Source organism: Vipera berus (assembly GCF_964194415.1).
Source record: "Vipera berus genome assembly, chromosome: 3".
NCBI classification, from domain to species: domain Eukaryota; kingdom Metazoa; phylum Chordata; class Lepidosauria; order Squamata; family Viperidae; genus Vipera; species Vipera berus.
The window spans coordinates 127899516-127911049 of NC_138204.1; the positions used below are offsets into that span (position 1 = coordinate 127899516).

An 11534-nucleotide genomic window follows, 5' to 3' on the forward strand; every position below is an offset into this window, starting at 1 on the left:
AAGCGGTTTACAGTCAGCCTATTAGCTATCCTCTTCCTTCAGTGGCAAGATTGAAGCCTCTTCCTCCTGATTTGTTTAGTTAATGAGTGAGAATGTGCAGATAGACCTCTGCACAGTGGCGCCCAGGATTCTGGTCATGAGCTGTTGCATTTGTAAGTCAAAGGACCACATGACTGGACTCGATTTTACAACCAATTTTTATGATGGTCATAAAGCACAATATTAAGGTTGTAAAGTGAAGTACCTAGTCATTAAGTGAATCCAGCATACACAAGGGGCGTTTTTTGCCATTTCCTGCTGGAAGCAACAAAACCATTGCAAATCACTGCAACCAGTTATAAATACCAAATGCCCGAAATACAATTGTGTAATTATGGGGAGGTGCAGCAATTATAAGTTTGAAGATGAGTTGTAAGTAGCTTTTTAAAGTCCAGTGTAACTTCAAGCAGTTGTTAAGTGATTAGTTGTAAGTTGAGGACTCCCTGAGGATGCATATAAGAGAGAGTGTATTTGGAAACTGGAAATAGGTGTGTGGGTATGAGATGATCTCACCTACTAGTCCTGTTACATATATTTTCTGGAGAAAATTTCATCCCTGCACTACAAAATTTTTCACTCTGCAGTAAAAAAAATTGCAGAGATATGCTAATCAAATTGCCTATATTTATATAATCGCATCTTTAGAGGGTAAGTTGCTGAAAAATGAAACCATAAATAAATACACTCTTCAAACTTTCTAAGTCCCATTCTGATAAAGAAAAAGAGAAAATTACATAAGATTTTCAGAAATTCAAAGGATTGGCCCCCATTTAAATAGCAGTGGCATTAATCCGTTTTAGAAAAAATGTGTCTGTAAGTGCAGAAATTTCATATATTCTCTAGATAAGAATTTCTGCACGTTCCTTTATTTTTTCAACAGAAGGAAGATGGCCTAATTGATATACGAGAATATATAACAGCTTTGTCGGTAGTCTGTAGACCTTCGAAAACATTGCAAACAATGCAGTTGGCTTTTAAGGCAAGTAACAGTTTTTATTTAAAATGCTTAATTAATGGCTATTTAAAAACCAAGTTATTTTTCCAACATAGGTAGACATTAGGTCACATACTGCAATATCATTATATCTAGAACTCAGTACTGACTACAACTGTTCTTAAATGTTACCATATGCTAAAAATCATAGCAGCAATCTGGATTGTAGAAACACGATGGCATTTTTGTCTGTGCAAGCAAAATGAGAAGGGATGGGGGGAGGTTTGTTTGCATGACAACATGGCTTTGTATCTGGACAGGCCTTCAGTCCACAGTATTTTAAAGCTGAGCATTGGGGCAGAATTGTACTTCGTAATGTGCAGATCTATATCAAGAGACATATCAAACAAATTGGTTCTTTTTTTTTGTCTCTAGCAGCACACAATGAGAAATAATCCCCATCTCTATTTCCTTTTGGCCATTGTTAATCACATTTCCCTGTTTATTGGTTTCGATCTTGTTGTATTTCTCTTTTTCTTTCTACTACCATTGCATCTCTTTTTCCCCCTACATTTTTACTTTAATACAGTATATGTTGCCAAAGTTTTCTTAGCCAATGGCCTCAAGTCCCATCTTTCAAGAGGGAGGGGGAGCTTTACATTCTTTATGCCATCTCCATTGACTTTTGTGTTTATAGGTAGAGCTGCACTTCTTAAAGTTTCATAGATCACAAAGTGTTTCATGTTATGACTCTTAATAAACCTACACGTTTAGACTTCAGGCTGATCTAGCAGTGCTAGTTCCAGATGCTTCCTTGCTGAACTTTTGCTGTATTACTGATGGAAGTAACATTGATGTTCTATTGCACTATATCGCCTCTCTCTCACTCCAAGCCAAATACTCCAGTGACTTTTGGAGAGCTCTTGAAACCAGGGAAGTCAGTTATGGGAATTTAAACACTGCTGATATTGTGGAGGTTTGAATGCATTATATGTTTTACATAATTCAAAATTTTGATTCATCAAATTGCCTGACTGCAACAAATCAACCAATTTTGACCTCTGTTCCTTCTCCTTCAGCTCCAGTGATTGGCACTATGCCATTGGTTACCATCTTTGAAATTCCCAACTCCATCACCATACTTTTCAAGGCTCCCCGTTCTTGATCCTCAGGTGTGATTCTGTATATCTTTAAAAAAACCTGATGGTTCCTTCTCTCAGGCCAAGTTAACTTCATCGCAATTACTGTTTGAATATGCATAGTGCTACCATTTCACAGTTGGAAGTTTCCACATACTCCATGTATCAACCAATATCAACACTTTGTTTAGGATTCATAGTATTCACATAGAACCTGTCCTCCTCATATGTAGACTCTCTTTGGTTCCACTCTTCATGGCCATGTGTTCTGTATTCAGTTATCCATATTGATCATTAATACCCTCTCAGGCTTACCCATAAATCTCAAGTTTCTACAGTTTCCAAATGCTAATTTGAATAACTGTTCCAGTACCTCTTATCTATCCCATTGGCTCCCTTCCCTCAAGATGGTTGTTCCTTCCTTCAAATTGTATCTATAGTTACTGTTTTTATACCTTAGCCATGGATTCAGCTCTTTTTTTTCATTTCCATTGGCTTGTTGCTGTTCTGGAGCTCCTGCTTTAATTTCTGTGCTTCCAGTGCTTTGCAGCCCAATTAACGGGGATATTGGCTCGTAATCTGTAGTACTTTACATCTCTGAATTGCCTTCTCTTTATCTCCTGTTTCTGGTGTTCATATTTTGAGAAATATATTTTGGCATTCTCCTTATTCTTTGTTTACCTGGCAGACTGCCACTGTTCTCTTGGTAGATGTTCACTTTTGAATTTGATTATCTCAGAAATCAAGTAATTTGTGCAGTAGAGATGTCCCATAGTGTCATATAATTTACTCATGGAACTCTATTGTGAGCCAGCTCTGAGAAGTTTTCAAGCCACATAAAACACAATGCAGTAGTCTAAATGAGAAGTGACTATAAGCAATTCAGAAAAAGACAAAAATGTCATAAAAGAGGAATCTGCACAAAAGCCCTCCTGGTCCTGACTGCCACTTGATCATCAAAGGAGAGTCATAAATCCAGGAGGAAGCTCAAATTTATACTTATTCCATCCAAAAACTGTCACCACCTCAAAAACTAAAAATGGTAAATTTCCAGACATGGCTGATCCATGAATCCAAAGCAAAAACAGGGCTTTTCTAGATACTTTTGTGAAATATAAAGCATTTTGTTGTTTTTTGTCTAATAATGAATCTTGAGCAGGATTGCGAGTTTCCTCATAGTATCTATTACTCTGGCTTTCTCAGTTAGCACACCTACTTCTTTCTCCCATATTCATAATCTATTCTGTCAGAGGAGCTTTACATCTGAAGGCCTTTTGTCAGCAAATATGCCTCTATAACACATATACTATTGTCTCTTTGGTTCAAGCCTTTAAGCATTAGAGCATTTACTCTAACGGAACAGAAGACTCTTGGTGATTTTGCATAGGCTAGCTCTGGCCTCTGCCTATGTTTAGTTACATAATAGAAGTTAAGCGTAGTTGTTTTGAAGGCAGAATCAACAATGCAATGATTTCCTCTTTTTTTCTTGAGCATGTAACTAAGGCGCAATTTCCTGATTCCTTCATTCATCTTTGTACTACTAAAACACTTATTCCCATAATCTTTAACTGGGCGAAACAATGTATCATAGGAAGATGATTTTTGAACCAAGGGTACCTCAAATAATAATAATAATAATAATAATAATAATAATAATAATAATAATAATAATAATAATAATAATAATAATAATAATAATAATAATAATTTTATTTGTATACCGCCCTTCTCCTGAAGGACTCAGGGCGGTGAACAGGGCAATACATGTTAAAAGACAAAAATACAAAAATTAAAAGATATTAAACAAGGTGCCCAAGAACTATAACAATAGGTTAAAATACATTGAACAGTAATAAAACCCGACCCCATCCCATCAGGCCAGGCCAGCTTGTTCGAACAAATAAGTCTTTAGATCGCGCCGGAAGGAGCGAAGGTTGGGCGCCATCCGGAGCTCAACCGGAAGATGGTTCCATAAATCTGGCGTGCCCACAGAGAACGCCCTCCCCCTGGGGGCCATCAGTCGGCATTCTTTGACCGGTGGCACCCTGAGGAGGCCCTCTCTGTGGGAGCGTACTGGGCGGAGGGAAGTTGATGCCGGCCGCAGGTGCTCCCTAAGGTATTCCGGACCCATGTCATGTAGGGCTTTGTAGGTCATTACCAGCACCTTGAATCTCACCCGGAAGACAACTGGAAGCCAATGCAGCTCGCGGAGCAGAGGTGTAACATGAGAGTATCGGGAAACTCCCAACACAACTCTCGCGGCTGCATTCTGTACCAGTTGGAGCCTCCGAGTGGTCCTCAAGGGCAGCCCCATGTAGAGAGTGTTGCAGTAGTCCAAACGAGAGGTCACGAGTGCATGAGTGACCGTATGCAAGGCATCCCAGTCTGGATAGGGCCGCAACTGGCGCACCAGGCGAACCTGGGTGAAGGCCCCCCTAGTCACAGTTACTATATGGTCTTCTAAAGAAAGCTGTGAGTCTAGGAGGACTCCCAAGTTGCGAGCCCTATCTACGGGGGGGTAATAACTCACCCCCCATAGAAAGAGATGGGATATCCTGAATATCCCGAGATGCTGGTACGCACAGCCACTCAGTCTTGTCGGGGTTGAGTCAAAGCCTGTTCCTCCCCATCCAGACCCGAACCGCCTCCAGGCAGCGGGACATCACGTCGAGGGCATCACTGGGGTGGTTTGGGGTCGAAATAAAAAGCTGGGTATCATCAGCATACTGATGATAACCAACTCCAAAACCACGAATGATCTCACCCAGCGGTTTCATGTAGATGTTGAACAGGAGAGGCGAGAGGACCGACCCCTGAGGGGCTCCACAAGCGAGAGGCCTCGAGGTCGACCTCTGCCCCCCTGCCAACACCGACTGCGAACGTCCCAGGAGATAGGAGGAGAACCACTGAAAAACTGTGCCTCCCAATCCCCTGAGACGCCGCAGCAGGATACCATGGTCGATGGTATCGAAAGCCGCTGAGAGGTCTAATAGGACTAGGACAGAGGAATATCCCCTGTCCCGAGCCCTCCAGAGATCATTCACCAGAGTGACCAATGCCGTCTCCGTGCTGTACCCGGGCCTGAAGCCCGATTGGTACGGGTCTAGATAATCCGCTTCATCCAGAACCAGAGGGAGCTGATGCGCCACCATGCTCTCAACAACCTTCGCAAGAAAGCGAAGGTTGGAGACCGGACGAAAATTATTTAACACAGATGGGTCCAAGGCAGGCTTCTTGAGGAGAGGTCTCACCACCGCCTCCTTCAAGACGGCGGGGAAACTACCCTCACTCAAAGATGCAGATATAACCGCCTGGAACCAGCCTCGTGTCCCCTCCCAGGCCGCATAAACCAGCCAGGAAGGGCACGGGTCCAATAAACATGTGGTGGAGCTCAGCCTCCCCATAATCCTGTCCACTTCCTCCAGAGTCACAGGATCGAACTCCTCCCAGATAACATTGACAAGACCACCCGTGTCCTAATCTAATGAGCTAACTTACAGAATCTGAGACATATAACTCCTGAGGGAATGAAATTTGGGAAAGTTGTGGTTGCTTCAGTGCTGCTGGGTTGCAGTTGCAGCCATGTGATGCTCATATGGAAAATATTGTGACAGTCTCCAGCTGCTCTTGCAGTGCCTCCCTTCCTCCCCAACCTAGTGGCAGCCACTTACCTGCCTGCTGGGAAGGGAATGAAGGGAAAGGAACCCTCAGCACACCTTCAGACATGCTTGAGAAAGGATCCTGTAGTCTGATGCCACACTAAGAACTAATGCAGATTTGGACTAACAATTGCCAGTTTCTGTTCCATCAGTCTAGATACTTCATGCCTATCTAGAGAAAGCATGAAGCTTGATACAAAGGGATGACTCCCTAGTATTCTGTCAAAAGTACCAGCACATCCCTTGGGACAAGGTTGCATGATCAGTAAAAAGCTATTGATGCAAGCCTTCCATCAGAAACTACATATACAGCAAAGCAGTAAGTTGGTGCGGGCTTACCATCGTACCCACTGTGCCTCCAAGTCTGCTTCTTCCATGGTTGTGCATTGTCACACTTGGTTACAAACTTAAGATTACATTTACCAGCATCTCCTCCAAGTGCCTTAAAGGAGCAACATTTTATGTGACATTTAGTATTGCATTAGCTTTAGTATGTTTAGGGCAGGGGTAGGCAACCTTGGCTCTTTTATGACTTGTGGACTTCAACTCCCAGAATTCCTGAGCCAGCCATGCTGGCTCAGGAATTCTGGAAGTTGAAGTCGATGAGTCATAAAAGAAACAAGGTTGCCTACCCCTGGTTTAGGCAGTATAGTTCTTAATTGTACTGTCTTAAGCACTACCTGCAATATGAAGACATCTAATAAATTATTAAATAAATGGTTCTCAATCTGCAGAGAAATTTATAAACATTCTCAATTCCAGAGAGCAAAGAAAGTGCATATTTGCACTTAAATTAATTAGACAGTTTATATTGAGTGGTAGGAAAAAAAATCACACCATCCTGGGGCAGAAGGAACCTGTGTACTTGGAAATGAAGTGAGGCTTTATAGTTTTCATGTGGTAAACTTAATATTTTAGTTCATGTCTCATGTTTAGTAATAAACATGGTTCTTTTCTGGAACATCAAATAATAGGTGTCCATATTTTACAGATGTATCAAAGAGAAACTGGTGGTATAACAGAACAAGATTTAACTTCCATTCTGAAGAGCGTCATGGGTGTTTCAGACCTTAATGTGTCAAATCTATTTAAAGCTATAGATGATAAAGAAAAAGGGGAAATTGCATATGGTAAGTCTATGAACCAATTTCCAAAGATTTTTGTGAAAGGAAATCAGACGGGGGCGGGGCATCTGGAAATGAACCCTGTCCAAATCGAGGAGACAATGCCTTCATCAAAGCAGGCAAGGCAATCTAAAGATGTTAGCTAGTCAGGTAATAAAAGGTCTGCAAATGAACAGCTAATCTCAAGACAGCAACAAGAACTCTACAGTTGAACCCTGAATGAATCTATACTCTTCTAGCGGTACCTGAATAAATATTGAGGCTCAATACTAGAGCCAGAAAGGGAAGGAACAACTTCAAAGCTACTGTGCCTTTCCTTCTTTTGTTATAATTGCATTTGGAGCCTGCATTTGCTTGTTTGTTTGTATAGACTATGGCCATGGTGGCAAACCTATGGCATGGGTGGCACACAGAGCCCTCTCTGTGGGCACATGTGCCGTTGCCCTAGTCCTAGGCTGTAGCTGGGTTTTATAAAACCTTTTCGCTTTAGGCCTCCGCCACCATGTGCAAGAAAAAAAAAGGTTCGTTCAATCTGCTAAGCTTGTAAGCCGCCCTGAGTCTTTGGAGAAGGGCGGGATATAAATGGAATTAAAATAAAATAAAAATAAATAAAAATAAATCAATCAATTTCAACTTCTCCCGGAAAAAAAAAAGATCTCGCAAAATTGGAATTGATTGATTGAACTTTTTAGTCCCACCCAGTCTGCCGTTACCACTGCAGCCACACTCACCCAATGGGCCACGCCCACCCAAAGGGCCACGCCCACCCGGCACCCGATGATACATAAGTGGGTTTTGGGTTGCAGTTTGGGCACTCAGTCTCTAAAAGGTTCGCCATCACTAGACTATGGGTTGATTATTTATGCCCTGTAAATAAATAGATAGCATACAAAATATACTGCACTGCATGCTGTTTGGTGTTATTCATTCATATTGAAGCCTTACTACATTTTGACTGATACTAAAAGATGGAATGCAACTACTTTGCAGTGTTACCCATTGCTTTTAATTGCCCACATTCCATATCAATGAAATAAAGAGGTGTTCTTGAGAGAGAATCATTTATGGCAGTCCTGCAATTAATATTGCAAAACCAGTACTGTGACTCCTGGTCAGTCCAGCTACCACATTTCCTAAGTTTCTCTATATCTTCCTTAGTTGCAAGTTCTTTTAGTCCCTGCTAAAACAATTAACATATATCCATGCTGCTTAGACACTAGTTTCTTATATGGGCTATACAGAAATCTATACTATTTATACAAAAATAAAAAAACTACTACCCTGGTCTTTAATTTAATATAGAAAAAGTACATAGTATTTATTTTTTCTGTTCTTAAAATAAAAAAATAATAATTTCTTTTGCCACTGTTTTTAACCACCTCTCTGATTTTGAAAATTACCCTTAAGTATGATGGGGGTGATATGCATAAATTGAGATTTTGAATTGCTTTCTAAAGAGTTCTGAAGCATCTTGGGATTTCTTGCTAGAAAGATAGGCAGTAGTGAATAAATATAATTGCTGAACATTTGTTAATAATTTTTTTCACAATTTTCTGCAGCATGCAATTATGGAAATATAATGTAATCTTAGGGTGTATACTCTAACTTGAGATAAAGAGTAGTCGTCCGAGAAGAGAAAATTTGAAATCTTATAAGCAATAGAAATGAGAGTTGCCTTTGATGAAAGATAAGGCTGTTTATGTATGTATCTTTTTGGAAGGTATTGTGGATCAAGAGAAGCGATGTATAACATGGAAAACAAAAATAGTTTGTAAAGCACTCTTACACTACTGTTGTTCTTTAACTTTGATTCCTTCAGAATGATGATGATGATGTCTACAAGGCCCTGTTATGCACTCTACAATGTATTGCTCCAATTATTCTACAATTCTAAACAATTATTAAGTTAACTCCACCTTAAACATGTTTCCTAAAGATAGATAAACCATAACTTAGCCATGCTGAGGGAAAACCTACTGAAATCAGTTCAACTTAGTTTCCATTGATTTCAGAAGACCTAAAGCATAACTAAATTTTCATTCAGCTAATTATACACAGTACTTTTAATATGACTTATAATGCAGAAAAAATCCTACTTATGATAGTAATTAAAATGATTGTTGAAACTGTCTTTTTCCATTTCTAGATGATTTCCATTATTTTACTGAAACATTCCCAAACTTTGCTGAAGAGTACCTATATCCTGATCAAGTGGAGTCTAAAAGTTATTTGGAAATTGCTGCTCCTAATGGCTTCTGTGCAGATTTCAGCCCAGAAATTACTGAAAATAGAAGAAATTCCCTACAGAAAAAAATGAATTAATATTAATAATTTTGTCATCCTCTTGTGGTGAGAGGAGTATGTCCTATCTAGGGCTTTTCATAGTCATGCAGCTATATAACCTGAAGTGTGTGAGAAGGCTGGATGTGTGGATGTGTGAAGAAAGAAAGGAAAGAAAGGCGTGTATGAATATTTTACTGCATTAATGAGCATCTTTGGCTTCCTATTGGAAAGATCACTTTTTCCATCAGCAACTTGGAAAGTAAAGAATGTAAACAAACTTTAATTGGTATATTTAAAACAAGATGCTTGCATATTTATATTCATTGTTTGAGTTCATGTACAAACTGTCCTACAAAGTGTGCATGTGAAAAAAAAAATACTGTAGCTCCTATGGTGTCAAGTGCACTTCGGTGATTAGTGTTATCCCTATTTAGGGAATTCTTTGTGGGCCAGATTCTGCTTTCCTGTTTTACAAGGCAACATTGACTGCTACTGTCAATGGCCTTCAGAGCAAGGCAAGCTCAGTTTCACCTTTTTCATTGTAATCTAGTAGGTAGCTAAAGAGGAAAAAAGTATGCAAAAATATTTTTACCTAGGGAATTGTTTTTATTGTGTTTCCTTGTAGGATGACCTCTTTTGAACTTTTCAATCCATCTCGATATCAAAAAGAATAAGGGAAGTTATCAGGATTGTGTGCATTTTGTGCTAAAACCCCAGATTTTAGCACAGAAACACAGATTTTATACTTTAGAAAAGCTGAATTCCAAAGTCTTTCTCAATCTTATGAATTGGTTATATTTCTGTATTTCATGTTAATTGGCTCATGGGTAAAAGTAGGTGAACAAAGGTAAAAAAATGGGTGCAGACCTAAGAAACACTGCCTCTGACAATTGGAAATTCAGACAGTTCTCAGCCTTAAGATCTAGAAACATGCCTTTTTAAAGTTTAAAATTCTCAGGATAGCAAAATCTGCACTTAAATTAGAATTTCTATATTTCTGGGTGGGTCATGGAATACACACAGCCTTGCTATTTCCCTGTCTTCTCTGTCACTGCTGCATTTGCGTGTTCTGGGCAATGATAATTAAACAAGGGTCATTTTAAAAAGCAGTTTTAATGGCTTTTTGCACAGAATGAAATTTTGTATTAGACTGAACAGGCATAAAATAAACTTGCTGTATTATAATTTCTTAATATTTGTCATATGGCTTCTTACAGGCCACCAGTTTTAGCTATATAATTTTGAGTGAAAGTATTTTCTTTTTTGGTACTGGATTTGTTTTTTTTATATAATTCCTGACTTTGAAGCTACTTTTCATTGAAAAATTGCAGGTTTGCAAAAAAATAATAATACAAAACAGTTGTTTCAGTTTCGAAGTGGGATGTTCAGCTATTCTAGGAATGAATTTCAGTCTCAAAATGGAAGTGTGATAAGGTCAGAATGGCCTGTTTCAGAGTCAGAGCAACTGTTTCAAACTCAGAATAGAGTTTAAGCTAAAAAGATTTCAAATTCAAGTTAACTTTGCACTCAATACCTCTAGTGAAAACCTAGTTTCCTGGTTATCACAAGACACTAATGTTAGTGCTGTTTACTACAATGTTACATAAAAGTTGGCTTACTGGCTTATTACCTTTTGTATATGAATCTCTTTCCTTCCATAACCAAAAGGATTATATAATTTTGATTATAAACCTTCCTTTTTTAATGTGATCATATTTTTATCAAATCCTGAAAAATACATATACATTGCTTTCACCTAGTCTTAAAAAAACTTCATAAAAATTTTCCTTCTCTCTTAATCTAGTCTATGGGATATGCTTATCACTATTTATTCTTCCCACTAATTTAGTTTATTTTCCGGGAATTCAGTCACAATTTTACCAAGGCAATTCTGTAATTTATCAGCCGCACAGTACTTTGCCTCTGCTCTGGATGCTTCCATTATAAATGGCTATTCTGTAAATTTACATCCACAAAAACATTTTAATGGAAGCGTTTAATTTGGCGAAATGACTAAATTTATATTTTAATATAATTATAGACCAATTAAAGTTTTTTTAAAAACACCAGTATACAGTATATCTCACACATAGATGAAGAAGAATAAAAATATCATATATATTTTTTAAAAAAAAACTAATTCTATTTTGAGACATGTTTTATTACAGCTTTTCTGGCAGTGTGGTGCCTGCAAGTTGACACTGCACATAGAATGTATACACAGAAAGCTCTATAATTTTAAAGTCCTAGAGTGGTTAGAAGTATCGTCTGTGTCCTTGACCTTTCCATTTTGTAGCCACAGAAACCATATGAGATGCTTCTTTTTTCAGAATTCAAAAGCAGCTCTTTCTTTCCA

The 11534-nt window shown here is 38.7% G+C and overlaps 1 protein-coding gene across 1 annotated transcript in view; it reads left to right on the top strand.

The window, feature by feature from the left end:
• Positions 1–9217, top strand: part of LPCAT1 (lysophosphatidylcholine acyltransferase 1) — a gene marked incomplete at both ends in the record, with an annotated part of 46658 nt that extends 37441 nt beyond the window's left edge. The window contains 3 exons of the mRNA XM_081322154.1: positions 920–1018; positions 6763–6901; positions 9042–9217. Of these exons, the coding sequence (XP_081178280.1) occupies positions 920–1018; positions 6763–6901; positions 9042–9217 (414 nt within the window). The remainder of the gene's footprint in view (positions 1–919; positions 1019–6762; positions 6902–9041) is intronic.
• Between the last annotated feature and the right edge of the window lie 2317 nt (positions 9218–11534).